This window comes from Ruditapes philippinarum, unplaced genomic scaffold, assembly GCF_026571515.1.
Source record: "Ruditapes philippinarum isolate M1 unplaced genomic scaffold, ASM2657151v2 ctg824_1_1_1_1, whole genome shotgun sequence".
NCBI classification, from domain to species: Eukaryota; Metazoa; Mollusca; class Bivalvia; order Venerida; family Veneridae; genus Ruditapes; species Ruditapes philippinarum.
Window position 1 is genome coordinate 125,106 of NW_026866171.1, and position 22,928 is coordinate 148,033.

Here is a 22,928-nt window from a genome sequence, read left to right on the forward strand (position 1 = left end):
TAGAACGAATATCGTCAAACATACAACCCAGTTTTTCATGTAAAGAAGTCTGCATAAACTCTTCTCGAGTCATTTCTTCATTTTGGCGCACTAATGGACCGAACCGGTTCTTTGTTCTTACCGAATAATCGTTCTCTGTCATCATTGTTTATCAAATAATCTACAGTTTGATAATCTATATCCATTCACTAACTATATATCTATCAATATTTCAATACTTAAAATCCACAAATTTTCTTTTAAACACAAATATCATTTTTTTTCTAAAAATAAACAGAGATTCAAAATTTTCATGTCCGCCATATTTAATACCCGGAAGTTCTGGACTTTGAAAATATTTGAACTATTACAAAAACTTTAACATAAGTGGTTACGCCGACGCCGACGCGGACGCCGACGCTCGGGTGACGGCAATAGCTCTACTTATTCTTTTCGAATAGTCGAGCTAAAAATCACAATAATTATTGTCGTAGTCAGAGTGTGACAAAACAACATTCAACTCCGAAGCGGTTATGTTTTTTTTTAAACATTCATTGTTTAGTCATCATATAAACTATTCCAGAAACTGCGGTGTCCCGTTAGGGCCATTGCGACACTCACAAACATGTACGTCGAAAAAACGGAAACACGAAAATATGATGGTTAAAAGTTGAAATAACGGAACCACAGTGGTGAAAAGAAAAGTCTAAAGTATGATAGTGAAAAGTCGAAAAAACGAAACCGCGATGGTGACAACTCGATATAGTTTCGACTTTTTATCATCGTGGTTTCGACTTAACACCATCGTACTTTCGGCTTTTCATCACCGTGGTTTCAACGTTTCATCATCGTACTTACGATGTTTGTATCATCATTGCTTTCAACTTTTCATTACCTACTGTCTAGTTTTCACCACCGAATTTTCGCCTTCTTGTCAATCATACGCACTGCATGTTACTTTATACATGTATAAAGATGTCATCGGTAGTCCGAAAAAGTTGACGTGTAAAATAATGCAAAACGCACAATAAGGTCGCCTCATGCTTACATCATGATCCAAAATCATTAACATTATTATTTGTTTGTAATTGTATCTATGAAAAAACATTTTCTTAAATCGTTATCCATTGTTATGATCTCTGTGCGCATGCCAGACATGAAGGAAACCCTACGATAGTGAAAAGTCCAAAATACGAAGGTGAAAAGTCCAAATAAAGAGGCCACGATGGGGAACATTCGGAAATACAATTATAGTGAAAAGTCGGAATTACGAACTACGGTTGTGAAAAATCGAAAAAAACGATTATGAAAGGTCAAAAATACGGTGGTGAAAGACGAAATAACGAAACCGCGATGGTGACAACTCGATATAGTTTCGACTTTTTATCATCGTGGTTTCGACTTAACACCATCGTACTTTCGGCTTTTCATCACCGTGGTTTCAACGTTTCATCATCGTACTAACGATGTTTGTATCATCATTGCTTTCAACTTTTCATTACCTACTGTCTAGTTTTCACCACCGAATTTTCGCCTTCTTGTCAATCATACGCACTGCATGTTACTTTATACATGTATAAAGATGTCATCGGTAGTCCGAAAAAGTTGACGTGTAAAATAATGCAAAACGCACAATAAGGTCGCCTCATGCTTACATCATGATCCAAAATCATTAACATTATTATTTGTTTGTAATTGTATCTATGAAAAAACATTTTCTTAAATCGTTATCCATTGTTATGATCTCTGTGCGCATGCCAGACATGAAGGAACCCCTACGATAGTGAAAAGTCCAAAATACGAAGGTGAAAAGTCCAAATAAAGAGGCCACGATGGGGAACATTCGGAAATACAATTATAGTGAAAAGTCGGAATTACGAACTACGGTTGTGAAAAGTCGAAAAAAACGATTATGAAAGGTCAAAAATACGGTGGTGAAAGACGAAATAACGAAACCGCGATGGTGAAAGGTCGAAAGTACAATGGCACCATTGTGCTTTCGACCCTTCACAGTCTAGGTTTAGTTATTACAACTTTTCACCATCGTACCGTCGACTTTTCACCACCATCGTGGTTTTGTTATTTCGACTTTTCACAATCTTGTTTTCGTTGTTTCGATTTATGTTTGGGTCGCGATGGACCCAACGGGACACCATAAGAAAACAGCGTTACAAAAATCAATGCCACTGAATATTTTAATCGTTAATATTCTACCCGTAAAAATATTATCGTATGTTCAAGATTAAAATAACGCAAGATTTCAGACAAGAAACCTTTGGACAAAAATTGACAAACCATTTTGTACTTTATAAGTGAGTTCAATGTTCCTATAAGCATTTTAATCAACTGCCACCTATCAGAATCTTTTGAAACAGCGGTACATGCGAACAATTTTTTGTTATTTTAATCATATTGTAAATAAACCGTTTTATATATCTTAAAATCTTAAAAATCTCGTTTAGTTATATGATAAGTTAAGAGTAAATCAAACAAATGATTTTAAAGAGCATCGTTAAACTATGGTTAAAGTATGAAACTGTAAACCTTTAGAAATTAGTGAACCAATGAAAACATTACGAAACACTTTTATGACCTGGCACTTGCCAATCGGATCTCCATCACCTTATAATTAGTATTTTAAGATTAAATGATACTACTCATAAAAAGAACAATTTAACAGTCATCCTTTGACTTACTTATGAATTTTATCCATGAAGGTAGTGATATTAATAGAATACTCACAGTAGTCCCTCCACATGTGACCATTAACTCTATATTTCTTATATCCGCTCCATACTAAAATATAAAGCCACAGTGTCTTAGCAATGAATTACATATATACATAATTTGCATATCATCTCTTCCAAAATAAGCTTTAAATGTAATGCTGTGATATTTTAACTCTATTTACTTTAAAAATCTTTACTAAAAGTGTGCACTTAAAACATAAGTAAACAGGAAGAAAGAAAAGTAGTCTCTTAAAAAATTCCAATACTACAAATAATTCTTAATAGAATTGTCGAATATATCAGCCATGAAGGTCTATTGTTATAATCGAGTAATTTGTTTCTAAGTATAAAGGAACAATTCATTTCCTATTAGATGCACCGACCAGTGGAATAATTTAAATAAAAACATTGTTATCAGTGAAAGCATATTGGCATTTAAAACTCAACTTGACCGGAGCTGGAATATAAATTGTTGATACCAGTGACATTTATTGAAGTTATCTTTGACTATACAGAATAAGAGGAGCTTACAAGCCATCTTGGCTTAAATTCTCAGAAGAAGAAGAAGATGAAAAAGAAGAAGAAGGTCAAGTAAAGGTAAAGTAGGAAAAATATCTTACCAAGATCATGAATTCTTCCAGATCTAGGACTTTTGAATTTATCAGCTTAAAGGTTGTGTAACTATTAATTAACGAAAAGTGGTCCATCAGTGCGGCGTCGACACCTCCTTGTGTAGGACTTTTAATGGTAAACGACGGAGCTGTTCCCGGAGGTTTGGTGGTATTAAATATAACAGTGCCTATAAATTTAATGATCTAGTTATTGTGAAATCATGTTTTACACAATAATGATTAAGAATGCTGCTATGCTTAAGTGGTTATTACTCACATGCATTTTTCCTTTCAATGACATGTTTTTTTAGTTTCTTATTCTGTTTCTGTGAATGCGAAGAAAATCAATAATACTATCATATTTAGAGCTCGGATTTGTGGAAGATTGTATCGGAACAAGAAAAGGTGGTCAAATGTCAAGTGAATGCATCTTCGGTATGAAATGAATTCAAAAAAGACTAAAAACAATTTTTATCGGAGCAATGCTTGGAAACTCAGTTACATCCAAACAGTGGATTGTAATATTTCAATACATTATCGAAAATCATGAAAACATGTACATGCTTATAAATCTATTATTCTATCTGCCACACCTTTTGATTTTTTTATTGAGTCAGTATAATAACTGTTTACAAATATACTTATTTTGAACTGTTTATTTTAGACCATACAAATGCACGTATACGAGAACTAAAATTTATGTACCAATTGGTGCTGTTTCCGAGATAGTAAATGGCGACTGGAAGTCACATACGGCATACGCTGTAAAAATATAATCTTAAATCATTGTCGATTGTACTCTACATGAAATACTGGAACATGCTATAAAATATAATCTAAATTTTATTATCGATGGCACCCTTCATGAAATACTTGAACATGCTGTAAAATATAATCTAAAATTAGTGTCAATTGGAATTGTTCGTAGTAAGATATAATAAATATCACTTCATCTTAAAAGCTTAATAACAGTTTTGCTTTAATTGTAAGCAATCATATGAACATGTTTCTTACTCATGTATCTCTTATGGTTCTCTTAATGTGATCATTCGATAATTCACTTTGTGGAAAACGCTCATTGTTATATAATTTTACTCTCTAATAAGATTGATAATGTCTCTAAACAAATAATTATCTCCCCATCCTATATTACATTACATTAAGATAAGTCAGACAAAAATAACCGGAGACTATTGCAAAAAGACCCTCGACAATATTTAAGTCGCTTTTACATGTATCAAAATTTCATGAGTTCAAATATGGCCTTCTTACCTGGAAACAAGTTTTGGGTCATGTTTTCAAAATTCAAAACATACCTTGATGTGTCATTATGCACACGAACATACATATTGAGAGTTTCTTTTGTTCCATTCTGATCATCATAATTCTTTGAAACTGAAATGAAATATTTTATTCATATTAATAATCCGGAAGTAAATATAACCAACCATCTTATCAACGTGTATGACTTGTTATATTTTGTAATCCTTTTTAAAATCGCGCATCTATGAATAATTACAGTAGATTCAAGATGGGAAAAAGGTAAAGAAAGATATCATTAAAAGCACGCGATTACCATGAAATATCTAAACAAGGGCAAGGGTATCGTAAGCGGGTCATTTGTAAACTTATTTATCTTAGGTGTGCTAGAGAGGCCCCTCCTCCTCCACCTTTGAAAAATCAGGGATCAATAGTTTACTTAGGATACACTTTGACTTTTTATCAATGGAACACGCCACTTAAAGTATTTTTGATACTAAGCCCACACTTACAATCTTCATGTGGGCTTTCAATCGTAAACAAGTGATTGCCCATACGGTAATTTTAAAAAATTTACTCAGTAAGGACTTAACATTCTTTTTTCTGACCTGTTGTATCTTTAACATATTTATAATTTTTACCTTTTTATATATTTCAAAAGTATGAAACCAACTCTGTTTAAACTGATCTGGATCAGATTATGTATAATATTAGAATCCTGAATATTTATCTGCTCTTGCCATAGGTAAGAATTTTCTGTTCTTTCTCTAACTGACTGGGTATTTTAACCATTTGTAAATGTAATCGGACTGGTAAGCACTTAAAATAGAATCTCATACAGTGAAACACGAAATAACAGTAGGTTACATGTAATACCTTCAAGATAAATGGTTGCTCATGGAAAATATTTCCAACCCGTGTTCACTTGTTTATTTGAAAGTTTCCGTAAGTAACTTCTTTTTTGTTCCCAATATCGCACACAAATACTGGAAAAAAAAGATTTTTGTTTACTTTTGTGAATAATGATGTGGATGTAGAACTTCCTGAGTAATCTGAGTTCTATATTTTAATCGTGGAGGTACGGAAACGTTAAAGGACCTCCAATAAATGAGATCGTGATGTGTAAGTGGTCTGACTTTAGTTTGTTTTAACACAAATCTATTTTATAAACAAAGATAAAAATAAACGTTTATTTCGCCAAACCTTTTCTTGATATGCTTGAAGTTTTGTCTAAGCAAATAGGTATCTTTTCGTCCTTCGTAAAACATTTGTTTTTGTGACAAAAATTCACCTAGAGAAAAAAACTAAGCGACTACGAATGACAAAACAATGGTCTAATCTTTGCGAATAAAATAAATTGATAAATGTTCAAACATCGATTCACATCGAACAAAAATCAGTCGTCTCGCACTAAATGGATGCCCTTTAATGTTTCCATATGGATGTTATTTAAGCAGCATGTAATCACAATTTTACATTTATCTGGAATATAATCAAGCTATCTCACCGCTCAATATTTTAACTGGAGATGAATTTTTCTTGATTTGCTACCCAGTCTTTCTTTTGTCGATTAAAAGGTAAATGTTATATATATATGAACAATTTATCGTATAAAAAAATAACATGTATATTGTATAGAAAACTGCCAGAAATATATAAACAAATATGCCATATATCTACAACTATGTATTTTACGCAATGAAATTGTTTAAATTGTTATATTGCCCGACAAAATGGATATTAATTACGAAAACTAAAGATGTAGGACGGCATTAAAAATGTAACTATAAAAATGAAACTTACAAATTTGCGATAATCTGTGAAGAAATGTCCTGTTTCTACAACATTTTTGCTATTATATAAATTTCAATCAAACCAACACTGTTTTCAACAAACGTGTGCCTTTTGCGTAATGCTTTTCATGTTGATATGTTTATTTCTACAGATAAGCTATACTTATAATCTTTATCACAATTACTTTAAATATTGACATGTCGATATATAAAAGATAAATTTATCTCACTGTTCCTTCCATTTCAATTTTTATACGTCTTAAAACAAATACATTTTCATATACATTTGTGTACATTGTAAATCATTTTTTTAAATATAAAATAGTGATTAAAAGGGTATTGAATTGACCATTTCTATCATTTTCTATACCATTTAGCTTATTTGACTAGTATATTCTGATTTTATTGACCTGTCAATTATGAATACATTATAGCACTCATTAAAGTATTCGATCCCACTTCGGTTCTGTCCGTATAGCTCACGAGAGTTAATGTATGTGGAGTATATAACTAATGTTTAAGAAAAGTCACATTAGCTTAATGTATATAGATTCTCGTCTTATCCGCAAAAGCAGAGTCGGTTAAGTGATTCCATTATACATGAGAGGTTTGTGGCTCGATCCCTACCTTTGCCATTGTTTTAGACCTATTCTTTATTTTTGAAGTACATTTTAATGGAAATGGCAAAGTGCTTGCAAAATAGTCTACTCGGATATTAAACAACTTAGAAACACTGATTTGTCTCGTTTTTTGCATTGTATTTTACGGCATTGAAATGAATTGATTTTTATCCGAATGCATTTTAGATATAATTTTCTTAAACCATGGTATTTAAAAGAGTATAGACTTTCCCAAAATAAGTGCAAAACATATTAAAACACAAAAGAACAACAGACAAAAAGACAATAGCTTCAATAATGTTGAAAATAGTCATAAAATAATTTAAAAATACTTGGACATACGCGGACACGTAGGCCATTTAGAAATTATAAACCGTAGTTTACCTTAATGCGCTATAACTGTCAGTTAACGGTCGGTTCTATTTCAGAGAAACTAATTAAATTTAATCACATCTTACTGTGTACTGTACATCTTACGAAATTTACCGAAAATTTATCGAAAATTAATATACATTTCAGGACAATTCATAGTACATGTATACATACCAGTGTGCCTGTACTCCTAAATCAACGGGAGATAACCTGGTTTGCTAAAAGTTATCTTTGCATGTTATTAGAAATATAAATCTACGGTTATTTTCTATTTATTCTCCCAAATCTTTAACAAGACAAATTATGTTATACTTATTTATAAAGTAAACTTAAATTGATGATGACAACATGTAATTGAAATTAACAAACGGTTTTAATAAGATTTATAAGTCATGGTCGCATTTATGATTAATATCATTTATATTTGAAAACAAGTACTTTTGTATTAGTCATGTTATATATAAACTATATTTTACATTGAAATCATTAAGACCTTACTCTTAGGAATCATTTCTATAGTAAGTGTCGCCAGGACGTCAGGTTCATCCGCGTATTTTGTGATTATGCATTTATTGTCATTCTATAAGCCAAAGCTACTTTAAACTTTGAATGCGTTGTAATTTGTTGGATACTTGTAACAAAATAAAAATATTTCTTTCTTTTACATCGCTAGCTTTAAGCTGTTTTGAGAACTACTTGTTGTTAGGTTTGTCGGGAAGCGCTGTTCCTGAGATTGAATGTCAGCATTGTATTTCCTGATCCGCGATCAGAAAATACAACAACGTTATGTTAAATTTCAGCTGAGAGGAGTAGTCAAATATGAAATATTGCAAACCAACACAATAAATATGCACCGACAACGGTTACACGTGTAATGTAATGTCGGATATTTCACACAAACATTTGTGGTGTCCTTTGGACGAGTGTTGCAAGGGCACTGACAACGGTTGCAATCAAGCAATTGACTAAATAAATGTCTTTCCTATTAGTAATCGTCTGCAATTTCAGTACTCCGTCGCCCAGCATATAACATTTGTCCCAGTCATGACGAAGTGTAGGGTGGTTGTTGACATCTGAAATGTAAAACAAATCACAGCAGAAAAAGGGTTGCGGAGGGTGGGAAATTAAATTCCTAATTTGTTTAGATTTTTGTAAAAAGAATTTTACCATAAGATCAGCCGCTATCTTTTCTCATGAAAAGGACATACCGGGCTCACATATAGCGTTCTAAATATAGCTCTCAGATTGAGCATGTTTACTGATACGCAGTTCTAATGATCGGTAAATTAAGAAATGTGTCTTTCATGTAAAATAAAAGAGTTGAATCTTTAATGATTAAACTTTGATATTATATCAACTACGTAACATATTATAGTTGCCTTTTCCTAATAATAACTATCAAACATGATTATAAAATGTATTGTCTTTCTAATTCACAAGTTCTTCAAAATACAAACTTTATTTTAGAGGCGCATTTTAATTATTCAGAGTCATGTTTTCCTCCCATCCTCGCTTACCATTCTTTTCTCCTTTTACACTTTTTTTCCATATAATTATAATATTGAGAAATATTGAGCAATTTTCTAATATGAGTGATTACATATAAGTAATGTTGATATGAATATTAAATCAACAATTGAAAAAAATTGAAACCTTACACTTATATTGGTCAATTCTATTGTAGTTGTCTCCAGGACGTCAGATTCAACAGTTACTGACAAGACCTTATAGATTAAACCACAAAGACGAGAAAAAGCGCCCCCTTCTGAGCGCGTAGTGTGCACGAACTGTTGAATTTATACACACCTGCATTTCCGGATGTGCAAGATTTGTATGTTGATATATATAGATATTCTATATTTATAAGCCTGCATTAAAGGTACGAGAATAAGCTCGGCACAATTATAAAAGTGACCATTTACTTTGCAGCCGATTATTCATGTGTACGTATGCATTCATGAAATGCATTCCATGTTTGTCTTTCAAAACGGTGGGAAACCAGCATTTATAATAATAGATTGAAGCTGCTCATTAATAATTTTTTGAAATGATTTAACATATAAATAAAATCCATATGAAAGTGTACGATTCTGATGTGACGGGAAAAACAAGCAGAGATCAGTTTGTCATCTGTAAACACAAGAGAAAATGGTTTATTATAGACGCATGGACTTTTTTTGCAAGATAAATTTACATGAAAATTTATGTAAATTATAAGGTTGGTTAAAAGCTACTAACTTTACAATACAGTATATATAGTCATTGTGTTCTCTATACTCTTGGGAGGTCCGGAGGTAATGGGTTATCCAATTGAACTATTCCCATTCCACATTTGACCTTCTTTTTTTCACCTTTCAGTACAAAATAAGCACGGCTTTATATCTACATGTACTTAAATGATGAGTACGAATTAAGCATATATAAATCATTTTTATAATGAGGATAAACGGAGCGTGTGTATATGTACGCAGCTGATTATATTATAGATACATGTCATTTGTTTATTTATTTGTACATAAACAGCATGGAAATCAATGCTAAAAGTGTCCGGTTGTTTTTCTCAATAGATTCCGTTGACATGAAAATGAATATGGGCTGGCGTAGAGAAAGATCTATGTTTATAGATTTTGTTCATTTAGTACCAGATCTCTCATCGATCTATGGTTTTTGTTCACATTTTCTAAAATATTATACACATGTAGGACCCTCTGTTTGTATTTACTTAATAACGTTATTTTACGGTAAATATATAAATCTTAAGAAAGAAGGTGATTCTTAATATAAGCCGTTATTTCTGTCAAAGCTGCCATGCAGTGACGAATACGTGCATGCATTCATTAGATCTGTATGTTGTATGTCTATATTTATATTCTATATTTATAGAACTGCATTTAAAGTATGAGATTGAGCTCGGCACAATTGTAAAAGTGACCATTTACTTTGCAGTTGATTATCCATGTGAACGTATGCATTCATGAAATGCCATTCCACGCTTGTTCTGTTTTAGATTCTAAGTCTATGTAAATCGAAAGAATGTTTTCAAAGCGGTGGGAAACCAGCATTTATAATAATAGATTGAAGCTGCTCATTAATATTTTTTTGAAATGATTTAACATATAAATATAATCCATATGAAAGTGTACGATTCTGATGTGACGGGAAAAATAAGCAGAGATCAGTTTCTCATCTGTAAACACAAGAGAAAATGGTTTATCATAGACGCAATGACTTTTTTGCAAGATAAATTTTACATCAAAATGTATGTAAATTATAAAGTTAGTTAAAAGTTACAAACTTTTCCAAAAAAAGTATTTTATTTTCTAATTTTCTAATACTACTTTTTGATGGGGCCAGAGTAATTTGGGGTTTTCTTTTAAAAAAAACAAAGTCCATTTTTCGCCAAACATTCCCTATTTTTTTTACCTTCCTTTAAATTTCCCAAGAGAAATGCGTTTTTTCATTTTTTATTTTCACGGTTTAAAAAATTTAAATTTTTTACTCAATAAATTTTTTTATGTTTTATATAAAAATTATTTTAATTTATATAAAACATAGCTATAAGATTATGATTATGTTACCGGGGTTTTTTTAATTGGGGCGTCGAAAAAACCCACCTCCCTTTATCTTATCATATTACAACCCCTTTTACCCCAAAATCCTGGGGACCGGCCCTTTGGTTTTTGGGCACCTAAAACCCTTTTTTATTTCAATTTTTTTCCCAAAATTTTTTAACCCATTGACCAAAGCATTTATTTGCCCGGGACCCCCAATTTATTTTTAGAAATGTCCAAAATTTACCTTTTATTTAAGGTTAAAAAAGGGTTTTCAAAGTACCCCCTTTGTTTAAGCTTTTAACCGGGGGCCAAACCCCAAGGCTAAATAAGATTTTCATTTTCATCCCACCGATATTTCAAAGGAGGAGGGAATGGTTTTCACACCTTGGTTAAGGGAGCGGGTGGTTTTTCAAAATTTACAAAAATTTTCGAAAAACGGCGTTTTAATTTTTTGAAAACACTTGGAACCAGTTTTTGCCAGGCCCAATTTGGGTTTCCCCTTTTTTTTTGAAAATTTTTCATTAGAAAATTTTAATTTCCCTAATGCAAAATTTTTTTCCCCACCGGTTTAAAGGTTTTTGATCCCCAGATTCGGTTTTGACGAAGTTAATTTAAAAATATAAATTTATCATTGGGGAATTTTTTTTAAATTTTTACAAAATCTGTTCTGGCCGGTTATTCTCCTAATTTATTCAAATTTCGAAGTTTTAAACTGCATTTAACAATAACAAAATATGTTTCTGTCAATGCTGTACAAATGGTTTAGTTTGCAAGTCCGAAGATAACGTTCAATACACAAAAATATCTTGTTCAAGCACATTTTGGTTGCAGACTTATACTTCAAGCATTTTTGGTTGCAAACTTTTGTGTCAATAATGAGGCATGCATATTTTTAGCGAGGAATAACTTATCATTTTTTTTTAAATAATTAGCAATATTATGGCAATTATACCGGTTCATCTAATAAGAAATATATATATACAAATTGTGCATGCGTGCAGATATATCCTAACACAGGGTCTTTCAAATAAATATATAACACAATACAATGTATGCTAAATTAAAGTTCAGTTGTGTTTATCTTCATCATTTTTTCTCCTCGATATACTCCTTTTCTTTTTACAAAGTCTTAGGACTTTTTTTTATATCTTTGCATGACTAACTGTAAAGGAAAAGAAGAAAAAATAGCAACAAACAGCTTTCATTATTGTTCTTTTTTGAGATTTGAAATAAATTTGATTATATAGTAGATAAAAACTATATGAACATTGACACAAGGTCATTATTCACATGTTTCTTTAAATTGTTCCTTATTATTGACCAATCGAAAAAATTTCCAAATTCCCTAACTCGAACAATGACTTTAAGTAGTTTTGTCACATAACAGTTAATGTAAATAACCAATCGTATATCATTTATATTATGATCTAATAATCAAAATCATCTTTAGAATACCAATGGACATATGATGTACATCAAATCCGAAATATTGTAAACAAGCATGTACGTCATTTTAACTTTTGGTTTGTAAAAACATTTTAAGTTAAAGTCTAAAGCAACTGCTGATCTTAACATACGAAACAAACAAATTAAAATTTCTTGTGGTTTTGATAAACTTTGGAAATTTTGCCGAATAACATCGTATGTGTGCACATGTCCTTATGTTTATGATGAAAATAATTCACTTAAATACAACAGTACTCTCACATGTATACGTTTGTTTTGTATGTAGTTTTCATTTGCATTTTACATATGATGACATATTTTAGAATTGAAGTATCAATAAATATTTTTCTATATGCTATTATTTTGTTTGCAGGCTTTTACTGATGATTATAGTATTGAACTGAGAACCATGTAAATTGAAACATAAAGTGCATAATTGTTGTAAAAGAAGAAAGTATATATAGCATTTAGAACAAAAAGAAGTAACAGAACATAAATGTCAATAATTGCCATTGAAAATAGGTTAATATATATAACCTTCAACAATCCTTTTGCTAAGTTTTACTATGGATTTCAATAGAATAAGAATAAGTTTGCAACCAAAAATGCTTGAAGTATAAGTCTGCAACCAAAATGTGCTTGAACAAGATTTTTTGTGTATTGAACGTTATCTTCGGACTTGCGAACTAAACCGTTTGTACAGCATTGACAGAAACATATTTGTTATTGTTAAATGCAGTTTAAAACTTCGAAATTTGAATAAATTAGGAGAAAAACCGGCCAGAACAGTCATATGTCAAATTTCAAAATATCTACATGATCAGTTTATATCTTCAATAACTTCGTCAAAACAGAATCTAGGATGCTGAAACCTTTAACCGAGTGTGGCATATATATTGCATTATGGAATAGACATACTAATGAACTTCAAAAAACAAAGAAACCCACTTGCCTGGCAAAAAATTCGTTCATACGTTTCAAAAAATCACGCCGTTTTCGCCATTTTGTCAAGTTTGCAACCAATTCGCTCGCTTGAACCAAGTGTTCAACCACTTCACGTCCTGCCCCTTGTATATAGCCATTCATAGATTACAACTAAATACTTAGTACGACACCAATATGTGCATATAAACGGGAGAAAACTCAGTTATCAACTTGACAACATGTGTTAACAAAAGTTATCTGTTCTAATAATTTTGATCTAAAATTTTATCAATTATTTCTTTTCTATTTCGCAAGCAATAAACTTTATTGTTATTGTCCATGCATTTTTGGATTTTAAAGGAAAAATATTAACCTATAAAAGCTTCCATTAAAAATTGAATAACATAAAGAAAACTGATTTAAAAAAATTATTTTAATTAGAAATAATTTTAAAAATTCTAAAACGATGGTGATGGGGTTGGAAACATTTTGTATAAAAATTAAAATTTTACTAAATTTTTAAACCCCCTTAGGGAAACAAATTTCTATAGTAAAATGTCCCCCAGGAAAGTCAGGGGTTTAAACCCGACGAACCCAAAAAACCCCAGGAAAAGGGAAAAAGCACTTTCTCTCTGAGGCGAAGCCCGGGGGAGGCTTTACCTTTTATGGGAAAAATTGGCGAGGGGTCATTTATAACGTCTCCCCCCTCCCTTTTAAATGGGGTTGGGAGGGAAGAGAGTTGCAAATTTTTGAGTTTCTTTGGGGAATACAAAAAAAAAAAAATAATTTAAAAGCATGGGGGCATGTATTCCCGCTTGGGGTAGGGATCCAATGTTTTAAATTTGGGTAAAATTTAAATTCTATTTATTTTTTAAATAATAGGGGTATTTAACAGTACTCTGGGGAGAATGTTTCATATTTCATTTGAAAGAGGAAAAAGCAGTTTTTTTTCATGTAAAAATGAGTATTTTTTACGGAAGATTGAACATTTAGATATTAATGTGATTTAAAAATTTACAAAATAAATGAGTAAATTTTATAAAAAAATAAAAAAACAATGAGAAATAGAAATTTAAGAAATGTTTTGATGTATTTTTACAAGGAATTTCAAATTTCTATGCACATGTATGAGTTTATCACTAGAATGAGCAGGATATTAAATATTGTGATAATGTAACGGCAATTATAAACGTTGGCTTTCTTTTGTATTGGTTTTTTTTTTCTCATGTAGACCTGGTTATAAAATTGTTGTTTTTTATACATACATACTGTACGTACATATCATTATTAATATATACTAATCTACACAATTTTCATAGCGAATAAAATGTAGTCTCCGGTGTGGTCTAGTGGTTAGGATTCCTGGTTTTCACCCAGGCGGCCCGGGTTCGATTCCCGGCACCGGAACACTTTTTTCCTGTTTCAGATTAACATTTATTTTCGGCTTAGATGTGTTTTTCATTACACACTTTTTTACAATTTGAAGTACAGTTTGAAAGCATATTTTGTAATCCATTGTGAAATATAAAAATATTTCATTTACATTTATATGCACGATTGGCTCAGGGGAATGAGTTGTAAAGATTAGTTCCTTTAACATTGATAATTTATACAGATTGCTTTCTGACGAACCCATACAAAGTCCGTGATATGCAGGTGCGACCTCCAACCGGAAGTGACGTACATTAATCCTTAAGAAAATTGATAGTTAGTGATAACGATATTTAACATAAATTTGATATTCAAAATGAAATCATCGATAACGAAATAGTCTCGTATTCCGATCAATATAATTATAGTGGTTTTTTTTCAACACGAAAACCTTACAGAAGTTATAATAAACACTAACGAATTTTCTTTTTCATTTTGAACATACATTAATGCAAAACAAACCCTATAAAATGTTAAAATCAAATCAAATTTTTAAACAAACGAACAAAAGACAGACCATCCAAACAATCAACGAAAAAACCTTTCCTGACTAATCATTTGAATTATTTATATACAGAGATGTAGATATGTCTCTAGTATATATATATATGCATTTTCGGTTGCGAGATATGTAGAGTTGTTCCATTTATACGTGATCAGTGGTCCGCGTCAGTGATCCGTGTCCGGGCATGTCCGTGGGTTTTATTCCATAGGTACGTTATTTTCTCTATACTTTTAATTGAAGTATAGCGAACAGAGGATAATTATTTGTAGAATATGATATAATTTCGTTCTAATACCAAAAACAGTTGTAACGTCAAAGAATTATGTACCAAACATTGAATATCAGTTAGGTTTCAAATAACATCTCTTTAGCAACCGATGACCAGATGTTGTTTTTTTTAAATCTGTCATTGCTGCATCATAAACTTATATGTTCTCCTACACTATTTTGGTGACTTCTTTAGTATTTTCTTTCGAAATCGATAAAGTATTTGATTTCGTTCGAGGCATTTTGTAGGGATGAGACATGTCAGTGACTGTCCGCGTCCGTAAAAATCGCTCATCCTGCGAAACATCGCGGATGCCGTCGCGGAAGCGGATGGTAAACGGACAAAAGGAAGAGATTCAACGTATTCTTTGATTAGCGAATCGGTAACGGGTGCGGATGACGGACGCGGGCCACTGATCACGTATAAATGGAATAGCGGCCTAACGGCCTTAAAATGTATAGTACATTCAATTACGCACGGGCGTTAAGCACTACTGTTACTTGTGAACACGCTCGCTTATTAATTACTATTACTCCCCTTTATTCCTATCAAAACAGAGTAATACAGTAAATTAACTGCCTAACTGTTTTTACGACATACATAGTATAAAGTTTGCGTACATTTATACATGTTGTCATTCACGTGGAATGATTTTTCTCAATTCTTAGAATCATATGTATAAATTAAACTATTGAGATTGAATGTTGAAAAAATAAACGCTATATAAAGACATGTGTTACTCTCGGTGATCGGGAGTCCGCCGCCTATGGTTTATCAACTGATACTGACTACGGTCAAAACTGATAATAGCTTAAATGCTGATAGATTTATGTTGATTCATTATGAACATTTATAGCCATAGGTATCCCTTGACTTCCTTTTGTTTTATTTACTTTTTCCTGTGTAATTAAAGAATGTTTTGTGTAGAGAGTATGTTTTTTTTTCTATTATATTTCCGACTCAATCTGGCAAGTATTGTTAAATTATCTAAGGTAAGTAAATACATGTATCTTAAGGGCCAATTAAGGGCGGTGGGGAGACTATAGTGTCGAAAACATTTTGATATTGTAATGTTGCAGAAAAAGGCAGGAATACAAATATCTGGAGAAAAAAAGATCCCTCAGCAAAAATACGTGAAAATTGCGGACTCGGTTTGATTGAGTCTGTACATGAAGGATCACGCCCCCTAGCACCGGCTTTAACATTAGTCAATTTCGACTTTGATCTTCCTTCTTAACACTTTTAAAAAGTAGTTATTATAAATACTTCACTTTCAAGTAAAGTTTGAAAATCCCGAAAGCCACTCAGAATGCACTCTCTTCCTCCAACTCCCCACTTAGGGAGGAGAGGAACGTTCATCAATGACACTCGCCAAGTTACCATGACAGTAGCAGCTCGTGCCCCGCTTCGCGCTCAGAAGAGAGTGCTATTTCTCGTCCTCGTGGTTTTGGGTCTCGTCAGTTTAACCTGACGTCCTGGCGACACTTACTATAGAAATGATCCCTAAGAGTAAGGTCTTAATAAATTTCATGTAAAATTTAATTTTTATACAACATGACTCAATCATCACCATACGTCTTAGAATTTAAATATAACTTATCATAAATATAAACATAACTTTTAAATCAGATTCTTTATGTTATTCAAGTTTAATGGAAGCATTATCAAGGTTAATATGACTTATTCCAAAAATACATGAACAATAACAATAAAGTTTATTGCTTGCGAAATAAAAAAGAAATAATTGATAAAATTTTAGATCAAAATTATTAGAACAGATAACTTTTGTAAACACATGTTGTCAAGTTGATAACTGAGTTTTCTCCCGTTTATATGCACATATTGGTGTCGTACTAAGTATTTAGTTGTAATCTATGAATGGCAATATCGGTAGAGCATGAAATCTTATTAGCCTTGGGGGTCGTCGGTTAGAGCTTAATTTAGGCGTACATTATAGTTTATTAGTTTATTTCAGTCTCTTTCATATGCATACATATATACATAAAACATATTAAAAATTGATAAAAAGTACATATGACCATTCTACAATAGAATTATAAGAGACTATATCATGTATTTACTTATACTTATCATTATCCCTATACAATTGATAGTTAGTTCCTACTGATAATAGTTAAGCAAGATTATAAGAACGTTTTAAATCATAAAAGTTAGATTATCCCACTGACCTTCAATAAAAGAAAAATAAACGAAGAAATGACTTTTAATGCTATCAGATATTTTGATAATAAATCTCTTGAGTGTTGTAAAAAGTGGCACTATTCCACAAATTAATTAAAAATATATCACCTGTGGTCAGACCATGGATGATTGGTCAGTGGTGATATTCTATACGTTAGTAGATAAAACAACTTATCATGTTTAAAACAGATATGTTTCATTTGTACCATACAAATTACTATCATCACATTTGTACAATAAAATTTACTATCATGTACTATAAGCACCGATCATCTGAAAAAGATGTTAAAAGACTATACTAAAATTAATTTAAATTTGTACCCATTTTTTACCTTATAAAAGGTAAATTTGTGACAGTCTAAAATAAATATGGTCCCGGGCGCAATAATGCATTGGTCACTGGTTAATGTACTGATAAATAACATGAAAATAAAAGTGTGTTTTGGTGCCGAAAATCGAAGCCGTGTCGCAGGATTTTGTGTACATTGTGTATATGATAAGTATCAAGGGAGGTGGGTAATCGACGATCCAATATAATACAGGTAATCATAATCATAATAATTATAGCTATGATTATATAATTATAATAATTTTATATGAAACATATAAAAATATTATTATTACTGTAGTGAAAAACAATTTTTACCGTGAAAATAGAAAAATGAAAATACGCATTTCTCATTGAATTTCAGGAAAGGTATAAAAATGATGGTCATGCGAGAAGCACTGGCGAGGAATGGGCATGGTTTACTTAGATAACCCATACCTCTGGACCATCAACGGTAGTATTAGCTAATTAGATATATTAACTGTATTGTAAAGTTTGTAACTTTTAACCAACTTTATAATTTACATAAATTTTCATGTAAAATTTATCTTGCAAAAAAGTCATTGCGTCTATGATAAACCATTTTCTCTTGTGTTTACAGATGACAAACTGATCTCTGCTTATTATTTCCCGTCACATCAGAATCGTACACTTTCACATGGATTTTATTTATATGTTAAATCATTTCAAGAAATTATTCATGAGCAGCTTCAATCTATTATTATAAATGCTGGTTTCCCACCGCTTTGAAAACATTATTTCGATGTACATAGACTTAGAATCTAAAACAGAATAAGCGTGGAATGGCATTTCATGAATGCATACGTTCACATGGATAATCAACTGCAAAGTAAATGGTCACTTTTACAATTGTGCCGAGCTCAATCGCATACTTTTAATGCAGTTCTATAAATATAGAATATAAATATAGACATACAACATATAGGTCTAGTAGACCTCGGGAATGCATGCATGCATGTATGTATTCGTTACTGGCCGTTTTGACAGAATTAAATAACGGCTTATATCAAGAACCAGCTTCTTTCTTAAGATTTATATATTTACCGTAAAATAACGTTATTAAGTTAATACATACAAACAGAGGGTCCTACATGTGTATAATATATAAAAAAAATAGAAAACGTGGAAAACAACCATAGATCGATGATAGATCTGGTACTAAATGAACAAATGACTGTGACAATTATCATATAAACATAGATCAATCTTTCAGCCAGCCCATATTCTTTTTCATGTCAACGGAATCTATTGAGAAAAACGACCGGACACTTTTAGCAACGACTTTTTGTTTGATTTCCATGCTGTTTATGTACAAAGAAATAAACAAATGACATGTATCTATAATATTATCAGCTGCGTACATATACATCGTTTTCCACATCAAATAGCTCATCCCGCTCCGTTTATCCTCAATATAAAAATGATTTATATATGCTTAATTCGTACTCATCATCTGCTGCGTACATGTAAAGCGGACAGGTGAAAAAAAAGCGGAAAGGTGAAAAAAAAGAAGACAGGTGAAAAAGGCGGAAAGGTGAAAAAGAAGGTCGATTGTGAAATAGTGAAATGGGAAAAGTTCAATTGGATAACCCATTGCCTCAGGACATCCCAACAACATAGGGAACTCAATAACGATATATACTGTATTGTAAAGTTTGTAGCTTTTTACCAATATTTTTATTTACATAAATGTTCTGGTAAATTTATCTTGCCAAAAAAGTCCATGCGTCTATAATAAACCATTTTCTCTTGTGTTTACAGATAAGAAACTGATCTCTGCTTATTTTTCCCGTCACATCAGAATCGCACACTTTCACATGGATTTAATTTATATGTTAAATCATTTCAAAAAATTATTAATGAGCAGCTTCAATCTATAATTATAAATGCTGGTTTCCCACCGTTTTGAAAAACATCATGCATGCATACGTACGCATGAACAATCGACTGCAAAAGTAAATGGTCACTTTTATAATTGTTCCGAGTTCAATCTCGTACTTTTAATGCAGGCCTATAAGTATAGAATATCTATACCAACAAACCCGGAAATGCAGGTGTGTATAAATTTAACAGCGCGCTCTGAAGAGGCGCCTTTTCTCGTCCCTGTGCAGTAACTGTCAAAGCTGACATCCTGACGACATTGTTATGTATGCAACATATTACATGTATATAGTTTGTATTTGACCAGTTGGTTTTTCCAATATTATCATTGTTCTATTTTTAAAACATAAACTACATGTATGTACTAAAAGGTTCTTAACTTTTGTAAAAAACTCATGCATTATATTTAAATAAAAACTTCTAAAATGATCTTTATTGGTGAAGTTGCTAGATTATAATTACTGTAGTAAATGAAAAACTATTCTAAAAACTTCTTAGTTAATATATATAGATTGACATTTTTCATTACCCTTACCTTTTTAGTCATCAGTAATCTTTTAAGTCATCAATATATTTGGAGTATTATTCAACTTAAAAATTAAGTGATTTATTGGAGCTTGGATTATTAATTATTCTTGTGGATTTTATTGTGGGAATTTATTCTAAAGTGTTCTTGAATTTAACTTAAATTTAACTGTGCTATATTAAAAGATCATTCCAAATCAGACTAAACATTTGTAATTTTTATTTGAACTTCAGGTATTTTGTAAAAAATAATTTGTTATTTTATTTTTTCTTTAATAATTTTTTTTCTGATAAATTTGTTATTGTTACAAGTTTGTTGCTGGCTTTTCTTTCTCGTTACGCCTGGCTCGTAACAGAAATTGGGGGCTCGTCCCGGATTTAAATATTTTCTTTTTGGCTACATTATTAAAAATTATTACCATTTATTTTACATTTTATTGTTACCGTATTTATCATCTAGTTTAATATCATAGTTGTTCTATTAAGTGTACCTTTCATTTTAAAATTTTTAAAACACATCACTTTCTAAGTTTAAAACCAGCAACAAGCAGTCATGTCTTTTAATTAAAAAAAGTTTGTAGCTAAACCTTCCCAAAAGGTATTAAATTTGGCTAAAAAAACTAATTTGCTCAATCTTGCAAAAAAGTATAATTTATCAAAAATTAAATCTTCAATGCGTAAACAAAAAATTAAAAATCTTCTAATTCATTATTTTGTAAATAAAAATATTTTTAAACAAAATGCACTTTCTCTAATTGTTAAAACAAACCCAAAAATTAAAATAAAAAAGCTTAAACTTCAATTTAAATTTAAACTAAAAAAAATAAAATTAAAAAAAGAAAGGGAAGAAAGGCAGTTGCAGTTAAAAAAAAAAAGGAAAAAAAGGCAGTTACTGTTAAAAAAAGAAAAGGGAAAAAAGCAGTTACAGTTAAAAAAAAAAAAAAGGAAAAAAAAGTGGCAGTTAATTAAAAAAAAAAAAAAAAAAAAAAAAAAAAAAAAAAAAAAAAAAAAAAAAAAAATTCAGTTAAAAAAAAAAAAAAGCAATCCGTTTAACATAAATAAAATTCAAAATTAATTGTCACTAAAAAATTAGGCTTGTTCCACCTTTCCAAAAAAAAGTTAATGAATATTTTTTCTTCATTTTTAAAAAGGTTGCTAAAATTTAAAATGGCCAAAAAAGCACAAAACATTACTTTTACAAAGCTTCTTAACTGTAAAGCTGAAATTTATACACAACTTACTGCTTAAACAAACTCTTAATTATAATAATGTAAAAAAATTAATTCTCAAAAATTAAAGTTTAGTACAAAGGCCTACAGCAAAAATTCAAAATTCTAAAAAAAAAATTTGATCAACCCATGTCAAATTTGCAGAAAAAAAAACAATTTTTAACGGTGGTGCATCTAAAAAAATAAATAAAATCATAAAAGCTCAAAAAGGGCTCATGTTAGTTAAAAGTTTAAAAGTTTATTCACTCTAATGTTAAATCCTTTCTTAAATAAAAAACAGGTTAAAAATTTAAAAAAAAGTGCCCGTCTAGCTAAAATTTTCTTTAACCCACAAAGTCTCATTTTTTAAATAAAGAAAGTCCACACCCTTCATATTTTTTAATCAATTTCAGTTTTCTGGGTAATTTATCTGCTATTATCTAGTCATTCAAAATACTCCAAAAACCAAAGTCATCTAAGAACATAAAGGTCATAGTCCCTTATTCCTGTCCTTACCATGCAATTATGCAAAAAAACTGGACATCTTATTTTCTACAATTGCTTACCTAAAAGAAAGCACAACAACGTTAATAAGGCCAAACCCACAGTTCTTACCACATTCAGGGTCTAAAACCCCAGTCTCTGTATTAATAACAATCATTTAAAGAGTCAAAAAAACCCAAGTTCTCAATTCCATAATGGAAATTTATAAACATTCCTTTCAACGGTTCCGTGTCACTTATCTAAATACTGCCCACCCTCCCCTATTAAAATTTTTAAAGAGACACAGGGCTTCTCAACCTTATTTTAGCGATACACTGCCTTTTTTTCTAAAAAAATTTTTCTAATCTATGTCCTTATTCAGAGGTTTGTAGAGTTGTTTTTCTAATGTCCCTCTCCATAATATTATTTGTCCTCAAATTTTGGTTAAACTGGGCCGGTGCTTAGGGTATAAAATCTTCTTACCCTTTAAGGTGTTCATTTTTGCTAGGTAATAACTGTACTGAGAAATAAGTAGTGGTTAATCCACTTTAACTAACCTTCCTTGTGTAAATCAGATACCAACCCCATTAAGCAGAAAATTTCCTAACCTTACCTTATGTGCAAGTTTACTTCAAGTATGGCATAAAAAATCATTCAAAAAAAAAACTTATTTTCAAAATTAACTTAGCAATACTTTTATAGGTCAGTCTTTTAATAATAAAAAAATTTTCTCTTACTCCTACTATCCTAAACTCAAACCAATTTTTTCAATATCAATTTTTCTACTC

At 31.0% G+C, this 22,928-nt stretch overlaps 1 protein-coding gene and 2 non-coding genes across 4 annotated transcripts; 1 reads left to right on the plus strand and 2 right to left on the minus strand.

The window, feature by feature from the left end:
• Positions 1-2,609: 2,609 nt before the first annotated feature.
• Positions 2,610-6,511, minus strand: LOC132731529 (uncharacterized). Of its 2 annotated transcripts, XM_060717721.1 has the most exons (6): positions 6,383-6,511; positions 5,456-5,565; positions 4,636-4,714; positions 4,025-4,081; positions 3,329-3,507; positions 2,610-2,775 (listed from the first exon to the last, which is right to left on the minus strand). In XM_060717721.1, the coding sequence occupies exons 3-6, from the start codon at positions 4,700-4,702 to the stop codon at positions 2,653-2,655; spliced, it is 426 nt and encodes a 141-aa protein (XP_060573704.1). In that variant the 5' UTR covers positions 4,703-4,714; positions 5,456-5,565; positions 6,383-6,511; the 3' UTR covers positions 2,610-2,652. The 2 variants fall into 2 exon arrangements, with proteins under 2 accessions (XP_060573704.1, XP_060573706.1); XM_060717723.1 differs by lacking the exon at positions 5,456-5,565 and having other exon boundaries at positions 6,383-6,501.
• Positions 6,512-14,623: 8,112 nt separating this feature from the next.
• Trnae-uuc (transfer RNA glutamic acid (anticodon UUC)) lies at positions 14,624-14,695 on the plus strand. Its single transcript has one exon. It is a non-coding gene; the product is annotated as a tRNA-Glu (tRNA).
• Positions 14,696-16,791: 2,096 nt separating this feature from the next.
• LOC132731532 (small nucleolar RNA U3) lies at positions 16,792-17,011 on the minus strand. The gene has a single exon (XR_009625904.1). It is a non-coding gene; the product is annotated as a small nucleolar RNA U3 (small nucleolar RNA).
• Between the last annotated feature and the right edge of the window lie 5,917 nt (positions 17,012-22,928).

Excerpts from the sequence above, each read along its gene's own strand:
- LOC132731529 (XM_060717721.1), bottom strand. The coding sequence starts at position 4,702 with ATGATGATCAGAATGGAACAAAAGAAACTCTCAATATGTATGTTCGTG. Across the intron at positions 4,082-4,635 it reads GTGCATAATGACACATCAAG|CGTATGCCGTATGTGACTTC; the intron begins GTATGTTTTGAA and ends ATATTTTTACAG. Across the intron at positions 2,776-3,328 it reads TGGAAGAATTCATGATCTTG|TATGGAGCGGATATAAGAAA; the intron begins GTAAGATATTTT and ends TTTATATTTTAG.